Genomic DNA, 20,245 nt, shown 5'->3' on the forward strand with positions numbered 1-20,245 from the left:
AACCACGTCCCTCATCTTTCTTTTACTTCTAGATTTCATATTCGATCAATATTCACGAATAAGAACTTTGATCTCGTCTTTTGGTTCCATGAAGCGGACACACATTAAGTGGTACCAAAAAGATTGCAGTCCTAAACCAGACCAACTGCCCAGCACACTACCAGCTGAAAACATGCAGATTTTTATCGACACTTCAGATAGGAAAAGCCAGATCTTGATACGATCGTCTCCAGCGTTTTCTGTTGATTCCACGAGAACATTAATTTCGGATACGCAGACCACGTGACAACTCATCAAACACGCTTTTAAGATCTTGATAACAAACAAATGTCGAATGCGAAGTTTCACATCTATTCAACTATCAAATGGATGTTACTCATTACTAGGTAACCGCGATGCTTGAATGTCATGGGAATGTGTTTCGTGAATACTTACTGCACGTGAGGCAGAAGGAACTCTCGCCATGGTTAAGTGTCGATATCTGACTCGCACTTTGCCTTCCTATACAACTTGATATTCTCGGATTTTTACAAGATATCTAGGAGCCCCCCAAAATCAGCTGTATGCTGCTTGCTAGTACAAAGAGAAGAAAGAATCGCGACCAGAAATATGTATAGACCGCCGTACTTATCCTGCCACGAATCGCGATCTTTCTCAATGTCGACAATTAATTACCGACCACAGCAATCTCACCCACACGAAACAGCAAGATAATAGATTTGCACCCTCAATTCCTTAATTCATCACCATCAACCCACCAAAAGCTCACTGCAATCCTCACATTGGTCTACTCTAACACCCCATAGCCGCCTACCCCTACATGCAAGCGCTCGTGCCTGTGCGCAGCCCAAAATAACCTTGAAAATCATGTACCGAGAGACATTCTGAACCAACCATTTACAAATCTCACAGGACGTCTATGATTTTGGAAATCTGATTGGGACAGACTTCTAGGGATTTTACCGTCTGATTGGAAGATATGAATACAAACATGCCGAAGTGCACAAGCGGCATGCTATACCGCCCTATCATTTTGAAGCACTGCATTTGAACCTTCAGCGTTATTCTCATCAATTCTGTTGGTTGAAGACATCTTCAACTATTGAATTGTAAGTGATATACTTATCTGATAGCAAGGAAGTATATGTACCTATTGAAGTCCCCCATTCTATTCATTTCGTAGGGTCGTCATATCTGAGTTCATTTCGCATTCTTGTTCTTCAGCTTCTTGTGCTTATTGTGGGGTATTCTTACTGCATTTCTCATCTTACATTCGTTCTTTATCGCGATATCATCATATCAATACCTTCTTTCTCTTCTCTCCATCATTCAATACCTCAAACAGCGAAAATGGCAGGCCCATCTCCATCCCCAGAACCAAAGCAGCCCCTCACTATCGTCACATCCTCCTTCCAAGAATTCACACCCGAAGCTTCCTCTTCCCGCCCCCGTGCAACGATGGCTCAACATGCCAACACGGCATTCATAGCCATTAGCGCAATTCTTGGTCTTGCTATCATGGCTACATCAGCAAACGCACTCCAAGTCTTCCATTCCACTCATCTGGGCGCTGAATTTCGATTACCAGTCTGGCCTCAAAGTTTTGATTTGAAACCCACCATTGCCGGGGTTGTTTGTGGAGTTGTAGTTTTCGTTATGAATTCTGTGGCCCTTGTGGGGCAATTTGTTCCTGCCGTACGTTACTGCCATGTTCTCCCGAGTTGTGTATTGAGAGCTAATCCTTTATCGAATAGTTGAAGCGAAACCCGTTAGCTCTTCCTACTCTCATTCCACTGGCTATCGCCCTTCTTGCTGCAGTCGTCGCCTCAGCAATTCCTTTCGATGCTTTAACTTCCTCGACAAAGTGGACTGTCCAAACGTGGAGTTGCCAATGGTCAAATATCAGTACATCAACCTCACCACATTGGGGAACGTTGTGTTTGGAAAGCAGAGCTGCAGGAATCATGAGTGTATGTGTGATTCCGTTTGAAGTGTTAGCGGTAGCTTCGGTAATTGCTTCGGTGATGAAGGCAAAGAGAAATGTTCAGCCCGAAGGACAGTCGGAGAGGAAAAGTAGTGCAGGAGAGATGTCATGAGTGACTGGCATGAAGAAAGGTGCGGATAGATGAGGCTACTTCAATGAGTAAAGTAGAGGTAGGGAGTCGAGCGATTGGTTCATATATTAGCGTGGGGCGGAGCGAACAAACGGATATCTTCTATTGATTATGGCTTTTCGGGTGGCTTTATGTTTGAACGATTCAGATTCAATGTGTTAAAATGACATCAGTATCAGCATCTACAGAAGAAATGTAGGATTGCGACTTACGGAGAACAGAAGGACTTGGTAATAAATTGTTTTGTTTCGATTTGCTTGTTAGTTTTCTTTCCTTGCCGGGAATTGCGTTGTCTTTTCGATCATTAATGCAGCGAGTGCCTGTGAATGTAAGAAGCACTTAGAGTTTAGGTGACGAAATTTCAGACTCCCTCCAGTAAGAATGGTTGTAGCGTTGCATGAAGTTTCCCCTAATTTGCCCGCGCTCTAAGTAGAGTGAACCACCTAGGAGGCCGGTTCATGCTTGGATCCACAGATACCAGACTTTTCATTCGCAATCAACTGAAATTTTGTTAAAAGCCGGGAGTAAAGGATAAAGAATATTGTCATTTTAGTAAACTACACATGAAATATACATATAATTCCCTGTCTATCCTGCCAGTGGTGGTAATTTTCCTATCCATCCCTCTTTTTTCCCACTCATAAATATGGTCAAACGAGTGATGAGCCATATCTTAGAGTCTCTCGTGTTTTGAAAATGAATGATAGTTGTATGAAGTAAACTTCATTGCAAATGATAAACGAGCGACAATGTTATCCTTCAAAATACTTGCAGATATAATCAAACGAATCGTAGGCCTGTAACTAACTCCTTTTTTTTTTTTTTTTTTTTTTTCAAATACAATCAAAATCCCCCAGTACCTTTTGAATTCCAACTTTTCCAATTTATTTACCTCAGACCTAATTATCAGATCTCATCCTACCACTCAATTTGGACGATGCCGCCATTCCCCAAACACTGCGCCATGATCAACGTCGCTTTGTCACATGAGCGCATCATTGTATGATTCAAAATTCATCGATCGACGATTTCTTCTGATGGCATTTGATCTGAAGATCCCACAAGAATATTGCTGCTGGACGCTCATACTGCTTTCTGAGGTGTTGGTAGTATCTGTCAGGCTTGGCGGATCGGAGTTGGATCTTTGACTGGCTTCCGAATCTTCAAGGGCGCTCTCTGGAATGGGGCCCCCTTTGGGCACAAATCCCCGCACAGCGCCACGATCTACTTTTGAACGGCATTTCTCCTTGATGGCGGCTACTGTTGAAGTTTTATCTTCTAGGGTGTCATGCTCTTGGGTTTCTTCTTCGGCGGAGGGCTCACGACTAGAATAGCGACAAAGAGGGGCTCCAAAATCGTCGTCGTCTTGAACAGAGTCATCGGCTACTCCTGACATTAAAGTAAGATTTTGTTGCGATTGATTGAGCCCGTTGTTGTAGCCAATGAGGTTACGGGTGGTGATAGTTTCCAAATATCCACTTGATGCAGAAGAGCCTTGGGTGTCAGTATTTGACATTGCATGAAGCATTCTATTCGAATTGATAACTTCGTCAATAGAACCGGTGAATTCACGACGTAATTTCTCTACCCTGGGTCGTCTTCTCAAGGTCGTGCCTTCAGGGTCCGAATCGATAGGTTCCTGTGTAGTTTGAAGCCTTTGCGCATTCTCTTGGGCTGCGTTCCCGCCTCCTGTCTCATTTGAAGCGTCTTCTATAATTGGCTCAACAGATCTTACAGACTTAGACCTAGAGATGAAGCACGTTCGTGCAGGATTCGAAATTCGGATGACTTCAGCTTCGACTTCTCTGATGCCATATACATCAGCGTTCAAAAAACTCTCTTCGGAATTCTGTCCCGAGCTGCCGGCTCGCTTGATGCTGTGCACAGAGTCTCTTGTGTGACCATTTACAATCTTTCTTTCAGCATTCTCCCTGAGTTCATCTCTGGTCAATGCGCCTAGATCTGCTTCACTGTGTCTTAGGGACATTCTTGCTTCATTGTCTCTCCCGGACTGACTCCACCTTCTTAAAGGATTAAGCCTTCCTGTCCATGAAGAAACCCTGTGGCGTATCAACTTCCATGTTGACATTTTCGGTTCCTCGGGAGATTCTTTAATCATCTTGTGTATGATAGCGATATTTCTATCTACAGGTTCAAGTTGAATGATCTTTGGAGGGGCTCTTTCCTTCGAGAACAAGACTTCAGTATTAAAGTTTGGATCAGGTATAATGGCGCCATTATGAATCTTTTGCGGACCTTCACTAAGTCTTTCTGATTCTCTGGGACTGTTGCCATTCATATCATTCAGATGGGAGGTGGCTGCTGGATCCCTGGAGTTGGACTCAGCCCCGAGAATATTGCCCGAGGCGCTTGACTTGTGAAATTCCAACGCCTCTGATTTGTTAAACTTCTCATTTCCCTTCTGAAGCTCAGCAACATTCGCTGACACAAAGATATACTTGGCTCATCGTCATCTCCATTCTCATCTCCATATTTACCTCCACCTCTATGTTTGTCCTTATGTCTGTCTCCATCTTCATCGTCTGTTTCGATATTATCGTTGTCGACGTCCTTTGTAGAGCAATGCTGATATCTCTGGAAGTTGCGGCCTCTCTTTTTCTTGATGCCGTTCTTCTTCCTGATAAATGGTCTGGTCTTGGGTTTGTGACCATAAGTATGGGTGGACGACTTGGTTTCCATGTCTCTTCTATTTCCACTTCCAGTTGCGCTCAACGGTTTGGGCGATTTATTGACCTCGCTACCATTGGCATTGACTTGTTTATTGAAATTCGCAAACTCTTGAGTAGGAGTCTTGGCGAGATGGCCAGAAACAGCATTCTCGTCACTTTGCATTCCATTGGCTTCATTTTGAGAAAATTGAGGAAAGTTTTCAGGAGGCGGTGGCATAGTAATCGTCATCGAAGTTCGTTCGCTGGCGGTTTGGGTTCTTTTGTTGACCCCGTCTTGGGTTTTTCCTCTGTAGGCCATTTTGATTATCAAGAATAAATGGGCTGTTGGAGGTGCGAGTCGATTTAGTGTTGTAGATAGATATGGTGTGATGTTCGAGCAGATAGTTCGATGAACTTTAGATGTAGATTATTTTTCGCGTCGACGAAAGGCTTGTAGGCGATTGTGTATTTGTTGTTATGTAAAGCCCCTTCGACGAATTGAGTTGACTAGTTGTGCAACTCAAGATGAGAGATAGGAAGGATGTGATTTTTGTATGAGAGAGAAAATGTGTCGAAATTGGAGATAAGATGACGTTCGGTGTCGATTCGAATGTCCAAATAGCTATAGATTTGAGACCTCAAAGTCTTCGATACAGCAGATAGCGTTGTGGCTCAGTTTACACGAACTGAGCTCCAACTAAAAGGGGAGAATGAAATTCGATAATCTGAGCTGGATGAGGATATGGGGCATGATGGGTAACGGCTTAGATTCTGTGTTTTCTTTCTGGTGTGAATGCATGCGTTGGTCGACGTTGAGGTGAACAAAAGTAGAGTTCTTTGAGAGAGAAAGGTAAAAGATTCGAAAAGGTGGGAGAGTGGAAGACTAGGAATGTAAACACCTGACCGTAGTTTGTAAGATTTAGCGCTATTCCATCACTCCCTCAACCGTACCGATCTTCATAATAATCAATCACTCTACAGTGATGTATACAGACTAGAACAACTTGAAACATTCTCAGGTTCCTATTCTGATAGGTGATTTCGTACAGATTTTGCTCTTATTGGTCTACTTTGAGCGTTATCACTTCACGTGAGATTAAACTTCCCCCTAAATTTAACGGTCGCTAAAACTACCGAGTAGTGTCTTGGCAATTTGCAACGGCGGAAGATAGTGCTACAACCTGAAATGGGAATAGCAGTGATCTCGTTGAATCATTTCCATGTCACACAACTGTTGGAATGATAAAATTTAAATGTCAATTCAATTGAACCCGACGTATCGTTTTCTATGATAAGACATCACCATTTTTTTTATTTCCCCGATTTTCATTGTTGGGAATCAATATGGAAGGTGCGACTCTAGTGAATCAATACCAATAATTCTTCATCCCTTCCACGCCTACATATAGGAACCCACCACGTACTCATACTCGAGAACTTAGCCCACGTCCGGCCTGTTGATAGCTTTACTAGTGTACCAGATTTCACTTCACTGCTGATGACTAAATTGTGATACTGACGCGATAAAGCAATGACTAGAGGCCGCGAATGCGTCATGACTTACCATTTATAACTCTCATAGCCGGTTATTTCCTTGATTCCATCATCGTATTGTCTTGGGTTTTACGAAGTCATGTCGCAATGCGGTTGATCTTTGTTCGAGTGGGGTACATTCAACATCTGGCTTGCACAAAACATCGTCACATTTGCATATTCTTGTATGCAAGGTCTATGGTATCGTACGTTCTTTCTAGTATCTCTTGTATCTACCAGGAACGTTCTCAATCCATGCACCTTATACTCTGTACACTTATTCTTTCTCCATCTCCTATCGGAAATCTTCCCCACCATCCCCACCATCCCCAGCCTTCCATTCTTCAATTGCCCTTTACTTTCAAGGCAGTTCCATACCACTACAACTAGCCAAACTATCTGCGTCATCTCAAAAATCCCCACTCACACTCTACATCTTGTAAACAGATTCTCCAATCATGATGCCAGCTTGAGATTCCTAAACGCAAACAAGTTGCACAAGAGACACACACAATGCTCATTAACACCCTTAAAACTCAGCTTCCAGCGCATCATTGAGGACTTCTTGATTTTAAAATCTTTGGGCGTAAAGAAGCAAGCATTTCCTTAGGATTTATCTTCCTTTTGACTTGATAATAAAGCATAAAATTAGACGAAGAAACAAACCACAGGCCATTGTCTCGTCTCGAGATACCATGATTATCTCTCTCACACAGAGGAAGGTGCTAGCCTAAATAGGCATATTATATGTAATTAGATCGACACCAGAGCCCTAATGGGTATGGCTAGTGTAATGGTAACCATGTCCATTACAATAAAATCCATTTTCCTCTCACCGGAATCGATTTTATCACCCACATAAATCCCAATGATCTCCACGCTAATTTTGTCAGAATCTCGTATGTCACATGGCATATCTGTTCATGCAAGGTATGCCTTACACATTTACCACTCATAGTTCGGACTAAGTCATGGTTAATGAACGCATGATGAACTATTCATTGTGCATGACGCTTAGATGTGCAACAAAACCTAATTTTTTTAAATTTCCATTTCACACAACATCATTTGTGGGATCATATGATTTGGTTCATGTTTTGGTGCGCTAGGGGTGGAATTATTCCCTAGTTTATTGCCGGTGTGAGAACACATACGTGTATGTATATTCGTTGCGGAATTCTTCTTCTTTACTAGGTACTACAAGTGCATCATGAGATTTTGGGGGTAGAGTAGGTTATCTTGGTCAAGTTTTTAAGTAGGTAGCTGCTGTAAGTCAAAAATAGAATTTGTAAAGTTTATCTGATTCTCAAGTTAATTCAAATCAATGCAAAAGTTTTTGATTACTACTACTCAAAATCCTTTGCTTTTGATGAATTACTGTCATAGAACCGTTGAGTTCTTATTTATGCAGAAGTGATGCGTCATTAACCCCTTCACAATTCAGCAGAATCCATAACATCCTCGCATTGATCAGGAAAAGAACAAATTTTGTGCATCTACTCCCTCTAGAATTCAACGATATGAATGTCAATAGGGATCAAATGCAACTTGCAAGATTAACTTATCAATACTCATTCTCGCTGTGCAAAGTTAACTAGGAAATGACGTGAAAATCTTACAATCGATATAAAATGGTTGAATTTCTGCGTCTGGGATTTTGAAGGCAGCTTCAGTAGGTATCGTAATGTATTTGACTCTTGCCATGGTTCAAAACAGTAAAATGCTTATCAAAGTAAAATGATGATGGAAATGGAGTGATCTCTGACGGGGGAACTGGAACTTGTTAGCTAGACTCTACGGTCCCCTGATACCTGTACATTGATAGGATTTGGGGAAACTAATTTCTAAGCTCCACTTCTTCACGTCTTCAATCTAAAGATTTGTGTGAGTCTATTCGAGTTTCGTTGCGTAGAAAGGGCCGAGTTAGGGATCTTGGATACTATCAAAACTTACAACTAGAAATGAATTCGATGATGCGTTGGAAGGTATTGGCAATAATTAAGACAGTTCATTCCCTAAAAATGGTGTATAGCCGAAGAGAAATCTATTGGGAGAAGATTTACAGTGCAATATTGTATCACTCTAAGATGAAGCAAAACCCCATTTCACCAAAATATTTGCAATTTAACAAATTCCTAGCTACTCAACACATCCCAGAAAGATTCTCACCCAAGAATCAAATACCTCATTCCTATCACAGAAGAAGTCTTCCCTATGCACCATTTTAAAAAGAGACAAAATAGCCAAGTCAATGGTAAATACTCCGTTCGCATAACATTGACCCCTGTTCCCTTTCCATCTACATTTCAAATTTTGTTGCCACTCCATGCTTTTATGCACCGTTACCATTGTAGGCAATGAGGTTTGGGCTTCCAGAACCAGGGCTGGTGATGAGATTGGCAGTAGCCAATGCCTTAATTCTAGCCACGACAGCAGCTGGTGTTGCCAAGCCCTCAAGAGCAATCAAGTAAGCTGCAAGACCTGCAACGTGAGGAGTGGCCATTGAAGTTCCGCTAATGGTGTTGGTAGCGGTTGTGGAACCGATCCAGGAGCTAAGAACGTTGACACCGGGGGCGAAGATGTCAAGAACGGCACCGTAGTTGGAGAAGGTAGCTCGGACGTCGTTTGCATCAATGGCACCGACTGTGATAGCGTTAGGGGTGGAAGCGGGAGAGGTGTTGGCTGCGTTTGCCTGGATGGAGAGTTAGTAATTTTTTTCTAAGTCTGAAAATTCAACATAAAAAAGTATCCAAACTTACATTGTCGTTTCCGGCAGCTACAACAACTGTTACACCGGCAGCAACTGTGCTTGTAACGGCACTGTTCAAAGCAGTGGATAGACCACCACCGAGAGACATGCTTAGAACGGACTTAGCACCACCATTGGTAGCAACCCATTGAATACCAGAAATAACACCGGAGTTAGTTCCAGATCCATCAGCACCAAGAACCTTAACACCAACGATCTTTGCCGACTTAGCAACACCGTATGTGCTACCACCAATAGTACCAGCGCAGTGAGTTCCGTGACCATTCTCATCAGTGTTCTATTATATGTTAGCAAATTCAATTCCTGATTGCCACTAGATTTGAACATACAGCTGATCCAGAGACAAAGTTGGCTCCCATGCTGGCACGTCCACCAAATTGAGAGTGAGCAGTGTAGACACCAGTATCGACAACGTATACGGTCACACCACTTCCGGCGGTAGAATCATAGATGTAACTAGTGGTATCTTGTGCACGGTGAGAAATGCGACCTAGCCCCCAAGTAGCTCCAGTTTGAGTTTTCAATGTTGAAGCGTAGACCTTTTGATCTTTCTCAACGTATGCAACCTAGTCCAATTGTCAGTAAGTTACATATTTCGTAGTGAGAATGCATACTTCTGGTTTGTTAGCGATCTCAACAATGCTTTCCGCATCAGCTGTGATCTGATATCCAGCGAAGTCGTGAATCTTGTAGTTTGCACCAACTGATACGGCGTTGTCACGTTTTGCGACGATAGCGTTAACAAAGTCAACATGGCTAGCAGTCACCTCTGGTGAGATATCCTTGTTGTAGACGACAATATAGCTATCGGCGACGATATCCTTAGCGACGGTGGTTGGAGTCTTAATCTTTGGATGAGGCACTCCGATTGCTGGTGCACCAAAAACAGGAGCAAAGGCAGCCGCGAAAGCGGTAAGAACGGTGAGATAGCCAGCCATGATAAAGATGTGGTCAAAAGGTTATTCTTGATGAAGAGTTAATGAAGAAGATGTTCCTGGTGATAGAGTTCCAGAGGGATACAAAGGCAGTATTTAAATAAAAACGGTTGAGGCTCTTCTGCATATGCAACCTACAATACTCACTGTCGACGATGATTCCGAGTCGCGACCAAGATAAGATTGCCATGAACTGGATAGCCAAGGTATGTTGTAATTCGATATCACCACGTTAACTACATACCTCATCGTCACCTTCTACAAATGATTGTTATCACTACCTTCAGGCACAGGTCTATCACATTTATGGAAGCTGTTAAGGATATGGCATGAAATATTGCTCCAGGGCCTGACTTGGCCACTGGTAATTATCATGGAATGTAGAGATTTCTGCGATGCTATTCGACAATCATATCGGTATGGGGGTGATTGAAGAATGAAGCAAGCCAGTACTAGTATAACACCATCGAGAACGCCATCAACTAAGATGGACCACGAGCCGACACAAACGACATGAAATAGGTATGAATCTCAGGCTAAACGCCATCATGGTAGTGTATGTCATGCTCTCCAACTGATTTTCATGTCGAATTGGGAAGTTGTGAAGCTTTTCTTATCGATCTGTAAATATGCGGCATGCGATTGGCACACAACCTATAGTCTACGTAGGATTGCCAAGCGTGTAGCCAAGCGCTCATCCTAACAATCAAATGCAGTGACACTTGCAGATATGAAGAGACGCAGAAGCGCCAAGTGAAGTGGGCATATGATTGTACAATATCTTCGAAGATGGCTTTATCTCACTAGAATCAAATAACAACCTCCCTTTTCGAGAATGAACTTCTATCGAAATTTGTCTGGTTTCGAAGTTCGAAAGGATCTCGTGATGGCGAAATCGTCTTGGCTATGACTTCGCGTTATTGCTTGTTGAAATCTGTAATGCCGATATTTTCGACGCCGTGGCTGAAAAGGCTTATCTCCTGCCGGAAAAAGATCATCTATAATATTCCCTTGGTGTAATTCTACGGTTGTATTTCTGCACACTATCTCATTCTCGATCATCTTGGCGGTTCCAGCTTGGCAGCATAAGATATTGCGATGCCAGCCGAGGCAAGGTGTAGACTCCATGTACGGTTCAAGGCTAGTGAATGGAGAGGAACCTGATAGAATATGATATTGATGTCGTGCGACAGGTGATTGATCGTTGGGATAATTCTATTCGTCTTGGAAAAGCTTATAGTAAGGGTAATGGCACTTGGCTACATTACTTGGTCATATTGATTTAAAGATCGAAAGAGAATACCGGAGAAGGACATAGGCGGAGAATCTTCAAAGTGGGTTTCCGTCATGCTATCAGATTACCGTCCGGAATTAGCCGGATCTAGAATAGGAAGGAGTAAGCTTTACCCTGTCTATCACATGAATATCACGTGCATTTCCGAGTATCTAGTACAAGAGATGCTGAGAGATGACTTCACTAATGCAACTACTATTGAGTTGCAATTGAGATTGAACCATTTTGAGGGTCTCGGGTTCTAATGGTCCGCTGCTAGAAAAGTTAGAACAGATACACGATGACAGCGCCAGCAAATTAATTACCTTGAGAGTTCGTACTGCGAGAGATTACGTTCCCTCTTCCCATGACCGGAAACCAAACAACCGGATATCAAAGGTAACACAGAATTTGCCCCTTGAACCACATCTTACATATTAGCCGATCAAATGTCAAAGATAGAACAACCGGATAACGAAATAGTTCTCGGTGCCATATATGGCATATGAACCATGCTTCAACGTACAACCCCTTTGAATTTTTCTTCATGAGATATCAGAGTTATTAGTGTTATTTCATGTGTCAAATGCAAATGAGGGATCCTTCTGTAGATCATTCCATTCATCAAACATCTACTCAATCCAGAATCTAGAGATTATCTCCCCATGTCCTACCTCATGATTCTTCAATTCCTTAGTCCCGATCCCATATTCCATACTTGATTTACATTTAGGTACTCTAGAAATAAAGAACAATTCTTCATCCACGATTTTTCCCTTTCTCGGGTAGGAGATTAAGAAACAACACGCATCATTCCAAGTCGTTTCGTAGCCCCAACCCCACAAGAAAATACAGAAAAATCTCACTCAAGAAAGCGTCCGCACCGTTAATTAAATATCACTAAGATGACTGTGAGTGCATGGCCAATCAGAATACTATGTAATGATTCACGAAGTGTTCCGCGTAGAGCTAGAAGGCAACTAGCCTGTCAAAGCCACCACAAAGGAGTTAATAGAAATCAAAGGCACCTTGGTGTGCTTTTTCTAAACATAAGAAGAGCAGCCAAACCAACTCAAATAAGTCGTTTCTTCAACGGAATTATCTAACGTATATAGAAATCTCAAGTATCTAGCTCCCCAGTCCAATAATGGGTAAATCAATTCATCCGACACTCAAAAGGTATGATTTTATACCAGGATAAGGTTACGTCAGCCTCCTACTTAGATAGAAATTCTAATTGAGCTTGGCTACCTATCAAATCCTGACCTAGAGTTCGCCAAGAACAATGATATACCATGTTCAAAATTAGTTCAGATAGATACAATGTTGACATCAAGAGATAATGTATCATTCCTGCTTGTTGATATTTTGATAGAAAAACGAATCCCGTCGGCAACTTCGCTTTCAAGATTTATTTTTCGATTCAAAGGTGTAATTTTTCAGGACTTGTTAATTAAATACTTTGTCCCTTCTTTGTTAGCATCACTAGATCTTCGAAGCATAATTGAATGAACAAGGTCTTCATTCTTGTTAAAAAATTGTGCTTTATGTAGCCTGTCTCATGTGTCCGCGCACCAGTGGTTCTCCCCCTCAAAACTACCGACAACATCGGTGCTGTCGTTCTCTAACAGCCAGAACTTCTCAAGTCCACTCCACCCACAACTATTCCACTCTCACTTACTTCTTATCAAAGTAATCAAAAGCGTCCCTAAACTTCCATCCCACCAATGTGCCCTGCGTATTTCCCTTCGCGTTATCCAAAACCCAACATTCCATGATGTCTCCTCTCAATCTTTGTTCTCTTAATCCGAGAGAATTGACACTGACTTTAGCCACGAGTTCTACGTCTTGGCTGTCGGAAGTGCGTCGCCTACCCAGACTGACGGTGTCTTCCTCAAATGGGAGAAGACGGGAAAGAGCAATGCGGAAGTGAGTTGATGCTATAAGGGAGGATTGTTAGTTCCCAGTGTTAATGATAGCAGTATAGAGCGGAGAGAAAAGTAACATGTGAATTGTGGCTTTGTGAAAGGGAGACAGGGAGAGATACTTACTATCAATATCTGAGCGGTTTGCCCTGTATATTTTCTTACTTGTCAGGTCAAAAACGATAGCATAATTCTGTTCCCAGGTGGTAGGATGCTTTTTACCTGGTAGATGTTGTCCGTTCAAGCTGTCCTGATTTTGTTGGTCCATTTTGATGAATTTTTGATAAGGGTTTCGAGTTCTGGTAGGTCTTTGCGTGTTCTGTAGACAATTCTTTTGATAGATTGTTCTTCTGATGCTTTAGGTCTTTCTTGTGAGAAAGATGACAGGTTATATGCTATCTTGCGTCCTAATACGGTCGAACATCATCTGAATGTTACGGTTTTCTCAGTGTGTGAAATGCGTAATTGATGAGTGAATCATTTCCAGTCCTACGCCCAAATACTGTTGATAGGAATGAAGGAGCTGTACTATATAATTACTGTATTAAAGATCAATCCGGCCAAGTTGCAACAACCTTCCGATTCTCAGGCTGACAACGACACCTGAGCTTGCATCTTTGGCCATCCGCCCTCTTAAAAAATACACACTCAATCATCAGATCAAATTGATAAATAAATTTTCAAGGCTTCCACCAACAATAAAGCGATAGTTCTAGAAACAGAAGATGTCGATTTATAATGATCCCCCTTCGTCATATGATGTCGATGAATATGTTTGGTATTTCGAAAAATGTGATTCTAAAGATTGGGAACTAGCTCCAATATCAACCACGCGACAATTAAGCATCTGGGAGCAAAACAATGCCCTAGTATTTAATTTACCAGAACTCAGTGTGTACATCGTTGATCGTTCTGCTTTAACGTGTAACTATACCCTACTTGCCCTTCCCTTTCCAATCATTTTAAGAAAGAATATATCCAACCCTCCTTAGCAAACCATACACGCATTACGCTCGCCCCCCTCCACCCCAAAAACAAAGATGAGATCTACCTCGGAAATTCAAAGACAAACGTACTCATGCGTAGTCTCAAACAAGGCTTCAAGAGCGGCTTCAAGAGAGGCGCTGAGCATGGCTTCAAGACAGATTTCATGACTACCTTCAAGAACAATCTCAAGCGCACTAAAGAGACCGGATCTGTTGATCATCACTATTTAACATGTTATTCTATCGATTTTCTCAATGTATGGGAGGAAAGATTGAGGGGAGAAATCATGGAGGCTTGGGTTTTGGATGGTATGGATCCCAGCCCAGTCGATCGGATCAGCAGGACAAAGTTTTTGGTTGCAAAATATATGATAAAGATGCGCGTTATCAAGGGCGCATCCTGCAGCGATAAACCTTAGCTCGCATCTTTACATATAGGTTGTATCCCTTGACACTGGTCTGCATCTGTACAGAAAGCAGGTCGGCGTTGAGAAATGGTGGTACATGGATTTTCTTGGTTCTCTGAAGTCTCCACGGACTCCGGATCTTGTAGACACCATGGCGAAACATATGGCACTAGCAAAAATATGATCCAAATAGCTAACTAGCTGAAAATCCTGGGGTAGATCAATCTTGAGATAGGCTCAATTCAAATGGTCCCACCTGGGGTCAATTCCCGAACTATAATACTCTTCTCATAAAGACCAAAGTTCGTGATCAGATTTGAAATATTGATATAATTGTGGTTTTTATTGAATATGATTCTTTCCTCGTGCATCTTTTAATCGTCCGTGAAGATCTTCCCAGTTGAAGGTATACTAGCAAAGAAATAAATTGGCATTCGTCCCCAAGAAATTGCTCGCCTTGAATGTGACGAAACCAAGAAGAGGACCTCTCAAACAAATTGCAATAGAAATAATTCGGATGATCTCACTGGAAAGAATATATATACTTGACAGCGTTGATTGAAAGACTCGTGAGTTTTGAGATTGAGAGATGTCTGCAGGTTGGCCGCTGAAATAGTTTCCACCATAGATAACACTATTGCCTTCTTGAATATCGCCTCATGTGCTAAAAATAATAATTTGCACACAGAATGAATAAATGTCTCTGTGGAAAAAGAGGAAGTAATAGGAGTTGACAACGCTACAAAATTTATTGTGCAGCTTTGCAAAGTATCGAGAAATGTATTTTGAGGAGACATTCAATGTCCCACTCATCACTACCAGAAGTATCCCCCACCATTCGGCCTACTAATCCTCCAATATTATTTTTGTGCCTTCCAAGCATGCCAACCAGCTGCTACTCGTGTTCGTTTGATACTCCTCTGAACCGGATCTTGCTTAAGAGGATCATCTGGTGTTTTGTTCGCAGAAGTCTTTTTTATCTTCTCAATATTTTTGAGATATTTTCTTTGGTCCTTGACTAGCGCGACGTACTTCCCACCAAACTTCCGTTCAGCGTCCTCAAGCAGTTGTAAGATTTCCCGATCGCGACCTCCTGCCTTACCCATAAAGTTCAACAGGCGGTCGGGGTTACCGTCAAGTTCCATCTTCTGTCGGAGGAATCGCTCTTGTCGTTCTGGATCAATATCACCATATGCGAGATTGTCAACACGCCATCCATATACTAGGGCAGCCTTTTGAGGGGCATGAGTGGGTGAGTATTCTGGAGAATGTAGCGCTTCATAATATAACCGATCAACTCTTTCGGCACGTTCTTTGTATGCAATTGTATTGATACCGTCGGTTTTTTGGTTGGACCTCAAAACTTTTGCTACCGATATAAATTCTGCAGGGGATTTGATAATTTCCGCATATTTGAACAGGTACTTCTCGTAGAACGATATTTTGACACCTTTCCATAGTTCTGCACGACGGCGATAGATCTCGGCGTGTGAGACTTCGAATAATCCGTCAGAGTAGGGCCCGATTTTCAGCAATTGTTCCCACAGATCATCCGCTTTTTGAAGGCGTGCAAAACGTGCTTCATCTGATTCATTAAGAGAGACATTGGCCGCAAGGTTTGTAGCTGACATGGACAACACAAATGCAGATGTATGATTAATTTTGAGTGCAATTTCAAAGCATGCGGACGCTGCTTCATGAGTACCACCTTCTCGATGCCTGGTACCTAATATGCACAAACAACTGGCCAAGTCCTCCGGATCCGGGAGAGAGTTATGAAATGAAACCTGTACTAGGGCACGCAAGTCGGGGAGCGTCTTCATCCAGTTTGCTCTTCCCCTAAATTCCTCCCAATCGGTAGCTGGTCCATTAATGATTTTACGACGATGGCATGGACTCAATGTCTGTGGAGACTGAAACGTCTCTTCCGCTTCCTTCACTTGGCCTGATAGCCCCAGGGCGGACTCGATCACATCTTCTGTTGCGCCCTGGCGCAAATATTTCAATGATCCTACAAAGTCCTGCAAATCATACAACACCAACCCATACTCAACCCAATAGTCGACAACGACATTTTCCCCAGCTACTTCTAACATCTGATCAGCGGCAGCTCTTGCTGCTGCGGGTTGCTTCAATTTCCGCAAGGCGCGGCTTTTGAAATACAGACCCTTAGCAGATTCTTCTAATGAAGGAGTTCTGAGATATTCATCAAGCGCTGCTCCAGGTCGATGGTCGTTGAGAAGTGCTTCGATGGTCCAGAGTTTCTTTTCTGTGTCGTTAGCCAAACCCGGCATTGTCTCCAGACGCTGATATATTTGGCTAGCTTCACTGTAATGTTCTGTTTCAAACAATCCTTTGGCCAAGTGCTTCAAAAATAGTGCATGATTTGGTTTCTCATGCAAATACCCTTGGGCAATGACTGCCGCATCCTCAAATAATCCAGCGGAAGATAACCCATTAACACACAGAATCGCATAGTCAGGGGCATCAGATTGTTCCACTGCTGTGTTTATCAAGAGATGCGCGCCTTCGGGCAGAGAAGAGGACGAGGACGAAGACGTCAAAGGCGAAGGTTGGTCACTAGAATCATGCGAATTGATAGAGAGCCTCGAAAACATGGCAGCAAAACGCTACAAACTGAAATATGTTTATCGATATCAATGGTCAAAATTTAGTAGAAGTAGCAAAAATGATGTAATCCCGGGACAAAGTGTTGAGGTATGAGAAGATAGAATCACTGAAACCATTGAGTTGTGAGTGCTTGCAGGTGACTTAATAATTCTTTGTTCTCATTTTTTTACGGCGAGGCTGATATGTTGTAGCAGCACGAGTGAAGAAACCCACAATCAAAATTCCTAGCAAAAGACCCGCTAAAGTGTAACAAGGATTCTTAAAAATGAAAAGAGAGATGTGGAGTAGGAAAATAATATACTGCGTAAAGGAACGATGGATACGAAGAGGCTGGAAGTATGCCAGGAAAAAAGTAAAGATTGAAGATGCCCTCAGATAAGCTCTCAAGTTCTCATTGCGAACACTTTCCATCTTATTTAGCCCCAAGGCAAGTATAAGATAGTAGGTTGGCCTGCAAATTTGGCTTTTTGGACACGTTTGGTCATCACCGGGCAAAGAAATATACTTCCATATACTTTCACGTCGACACTATCGAAGTTTGTAAGGAAAAGTCACAAGAATGATTGGAAATATGAAACTAGATTTGGTTAGCAATGCTTTCGGTTATAGATGTCGAGAACTAAAGATTCCGAACGCCAGCATAGAAAGATCTGGTTAACGGGAGGGGGATGAGACGGGATTGCTCTTACCAAGCTACTCCGATTGAAAACTATTTTCCGCTTTCAGCGATAATTCTTTTGCCATTGTAGTACTTCAATCAATACCTATGGCTATCATTCCCGATCTCTCGGAAACTTGGCCAATAGTTATTCAAAGTGGTAGAACATAGCGAATATCTCAAGAGGAGCTGGTTGTCGTCATTGCGGCTTGATCCAAATTATAGAATCAAAGACCTGCGACCGCCTAACAAGACATCAAAGGTACTCGAGATGATAGAATTGGAAGCCTGCTAAGATTTCTGTTCATTCATTCACACATTCTGAACCTTCTGATTTCTCAGATGGTTAAGTAGTGTAAGCTCAATGATTGTTCTCGTCATTGCAGATTGTTGTTGGGATGCAAATTGATGTTCCAGGCGCGCTGAAATACTTACAGCGCGTGTCGCTAAGCTAAAAACACGCTAAACAATGGCCTTACTGCTCAGCCTTGTTACTTTAAATTTCAGCAGCCTCATGGGTCCAAGCTCAGGTTGATCGTTCATGAGAGTGTAAATATACTCGACGCATTTATTGAAGTGCATCACAACCTCGTTTCTTCTATTAGAACCATACAAGTCAACGGAGCTCTTCACAATCATGGTATAATAGTTCTCTTATATTGTCATACAATGGCTGCTAACATTTCTAGGCTCGTAATGCTGAGAAATCACAATCGATGCTGTTCCGCTTCAGGGAAGCGCAACAAGCAGAGTTGGGTATTATCGATGCTGGAAGGACGCGGCGCCCTAAGATGATAACGGAAGTCTCATCTATACCATCATGCGAGAAATGGAGAGGCCAAGTTCTGAAGGAGATCTCACGCAAAGTCAGCAAGATCCAGGATCCAAGTTTGAGTGACTTCATGATTCGAGATTTGAACGATGAAATCAATAAGGCTATGAGAGAGAAATATATGTGGGAGGTGCAGATTAAAAATTTGGGGGGTCCGAATTATATGCGAGGCGGAGGGAAAGTCTACGATGATGAAGGGCGGGAGATACCAGGTGGTGGGAAGGGTTACAGGTATGCGTGGCCATGTGGTGATGAAGTATGCGCGAATTGTGCTGATGGATGATTCTGTGCCAGGTATTTTGGACGTGCCAAAGAGTTACCGGGAGTCAAAGAAATGTTCGAAGCTGCAACAATAAAAACCCGCGAAGATCAACCTCTAGAGTCGAGAGTAGACCTGCGAAAACAAGTCGATGCTTCATATTATGGTTACAACCTTGATGAAGAAGACGGCACTTTGTTAGATTATGAAATACAAAAAGAGAAAGAGGCTTACGAGAACTTATTGGAAGGCAAAGACAAGAACACACCCGATGGATGGGAGCCGTTACCCGGAGACGCAGGCGATGGCGCAGGATGGAGATTACCGACGAGCGAAGAAGTCCAGGAAGAGCTTGTTGATAGGCGACGAAGACGATTACTGGACAAACTGGGATAACAGGACCATGATCAACCTATAAAGCTACTATTACGTAACCAATACGAGAATTCTAATCTGGTTTTGCAGTCCGAGTGAGCGCCCTGGCTGCGACTCGATTTGGGGAGCACTAGGATACATATGAAGATTTATGTTATGATGGCGCGCATTTAAGAATTTGTGAGTATTGAGTTCCTTAAGACGTGCCGGAGTGTACGTCTAATCTATCAGACGTAGCGCTTTACGGTTATCTTGCGTTTTAACAAGTGTAATTATTGCCAAATAGCCAAAGTGTATAGTGCCCAGCCCAGATATCCAAATCTCCATCTCAGTTCCATAACGCCAGAAATAGTATTACACAGGACTCCGATATATGCATAGATATTCTGTATCTATATTTGGAGTGCTCTTTCGCTCTTTGTATATTCTTTACTTCTTCAAAGCACGTATTGTGGGATACCTTTTACCCAAATTTCGGCAATATTTCCTCGATACCGCTCAAATACGACTTTTAATCCAAGACTGCTCAACTTGACTTCTGCGAGGATATCCGATCCTGCTGCTGAGTTCAATTGCATCGATATCCGAACGTTGTCCTTCTGCAAAGGACTAAGAGGACGCTTTGGAATCTTGATACGAGTGTGATCCGCTATAGTCAATCAGTACTACTTCTTAAGTGACTCAACGCCGAAGTCATACCTTCGATCGCTTCGCGCTTTGTCTTCAATAACTTTTGTAAGGATACATCATAGACAATCGCATTCTTCGTCTCCCAGCTGTTGATTCGTTTCGACTTCCTGTCGATGGAATCGTGTGGTGCAATAGTCGTCTCGATGGGTTCCGAACTTCTCGGCATGATGAATGATTGATTTACGGTA

General features: G+C 42.5%; 8 protein-coding genes across 8 annotated transcripts; 3 read left to right on the top strand and 5 right to left on the bottom strand.

Moving 5' to 3' along the window:
* Nucleotides 1–1,087: 1,087 nt before the first annotated feature.
* On the top strand, nt 1,088–2,780 carry EAF02_011902 (uncharacterized protein). Its single transcript, XM_038907950.1, has 2 exons — nt 1,088–1,695; nt 1,755–2,780. Exons 1-2 carry the CDS (start codon nt 1,351–1,353, stop codon nt 2,094–2,096), a joined length of 687 nt encoding a protein of 228 aa, XP_038752295.1. The 5' UTR covers nt 1,088–1,350; the 3' UTR covers nt 2,097–2,780.
* Nucleotides 2,781–3,096: 316 nt separating this feature from the next.
* EAF02_011903 (uncharacterized protein) lies at nt 3,097–5,102 on the bottom strand (the record flags this gene model as incomplete). The annotated part of the gene is made up of 2 exons (XM_038907951.1): nt 3,097–4,556; nt 4,613–5,102. The coding sequence occupies 2 exons, from the start codon at nt 5,100–5,102 to the stop codon at nt 3,097–3,099; spliced, it is 1,950 nt and encodes a 649-aa protein (XP_038752296.1).
* A 3,546-nt stretch (nt 5,103–8,648) lies between these two features.
* On the bottom strand, nt 8,649–10,024 carry EAF02_011904 (uncharacterized protein; the record flags this gene model as incomplete). Its single annotated transcript, XM_038907952.1, has 4 exons — nt 8,649–9,008; nt 9,076–9,363; nt 9,416–9,652; nt 9,701–10,024. 4 exons carry the CDS (start codon nt 10,022–10,024, stop codon nt 8,649–8,651), a joined length of 1,209 nt encoding a protein of 402 aa, XP_038752297.1.
* Nucleotides 10,025–12,847: 2,823 nt separating this feature from the next.
* Nucleotides 12,848–13,906, bottom strand: EAF02_011905 (uncharacterized protein). Its single transcript, XM_038907953.1, has 2 exons — nt 13,346–13,906; nt 12,848–13,234 (listed from the first exon to the last, which is right to left on the bottom strand). Exons 1-2 carry the CDS (start codon nt 13,485–13,487, stop codon nt 12,972–12,974), a joined length of 405 nt encoding a protein of 134 aa, XP_038752298.1. The 5' UTR covers nt 13,488–13,906; the 3' UTR covers nt 12,848–12,971.
* A 38-nt stretch (nt 13,907–13,944) lies between these two features.
* Nucleotides 13,945–14,624, top strand: EAF02_011906 (uncharacterized protein; the record flags this gene model as incomplete). Its single annotated transcript, XM_038907954.1, has 2 exons — nt 13,945–14,143; nt 14,212–14,624. The coding sequence occupies 2 exons, from the start codon at nt 13,945–13,947 to the stop codon at nt 14,622–14,624; spliced, it is 612 nt and encodes a 203-aa protein (XP_038752299.1).
* An 848-nt stretch (nt 14,625–15,472) lies between these two features.
* On the bottom strand, nt 15,473–17,230 carry EAF02_011907 (uncharacterized protein; the record flags this gene model as incomplete). The annotated part of the gene is made up of 1 exon (XM_038907955.1): nt 15,473–17,230. The coding sequence occupies one exon, from the start codon at nt 17,228–17,230 to the stop codon at nt 15,473–15,475; it is 1,758 nt and encodes a 585-aa protein (XP_038752300.1).
* Nucleotides 17,231–18,538: 1,308 nt separating this feature from the next.
* EAF02_011908 (uncharacterized protein) lies at nt 18,539–19,388 on the top strand (the record flags this gene model as incomplete). The annotated part of the gene is made up of 3 exons (XM_038907956.1): nt 18,539–18,541; nt 18,591–18,964; nt 19,028–19,388. 3 exons carry the CDS (start codon nt 18,539–18,541, stop codon nt 19,386–19,388), a joined length of 738 nt encoding a protein of 245 aa, XP_038752301.1.
* Nucleotides 19,389–19,804: 416 nt separating this feature from the next.
* On the bottom strand, nt 19,805–20,223 carry EAF02_011909 (uncharacterized protein; the record flags this gene model as incomplete). The annotated part of the gene is made up of 2 exons (XM_038907957.1): nt 19,805–20,016; nt 20,067–20,223. 2 exons carry the CDS (start codon nt 20,221–20,223, stop codon nt 19,805–19,807), a joined length of 369 nt encoding a protein of 122 aa, XP_038752302.1.
* Nucleotides 20,224–20,245: the final 22 nt, after the last annotated feature.

The sequence above is a fragment of the Botrytis sinoallii genome (genome assembly GCF_014898435.1).
Source record: "Botrytis sinoallii strain Bc 23 chromosome Unknown BSIN_037, whole genome shotgun sequence".
Taxonomy (NCBI): Eukaryota; Fungi; Ascomycota; class Leotiomycetes; order Helotiales; family Sclerotiniaceae; genus Botrytis; species Botrytis sinoallii.

What these genes read in the sequence shown, in the direction of transcription:
- EAF02_011902 (XM_038907950.1), top strand. Translation starts at nt 1,351, where the DNA reads ATGGCAGGCCCATCTCCATCCCCAGAACCAAAGCAGCCCCTCACTATC. An exon ending in TGGGGCAATTTGTTCCTGCC is followed by an intron (nt 1,696 to 1,754) that starts GTACGTTACTGC and finishes TTTATCGAATAG; the next exon opens with TTGAAGCGAAACCCGTTAGC.
- EAF02_011905 (XM_038907953.1), bottom strand. Translation starts at nt 13,487, where the DNA reads ATGGACCAACAAAATCAGGACAGCTTGAACGGACAACATCTACCAGGT. An exon ending in AAACCGCTCAGATATTGATA is followed by an intron (nt 13,235 to 13,345) that starts GTAAGTATCTCT and finishes CCTCCCTTATAG; the next exon opens with CATCAACTCACTTCCGCATT.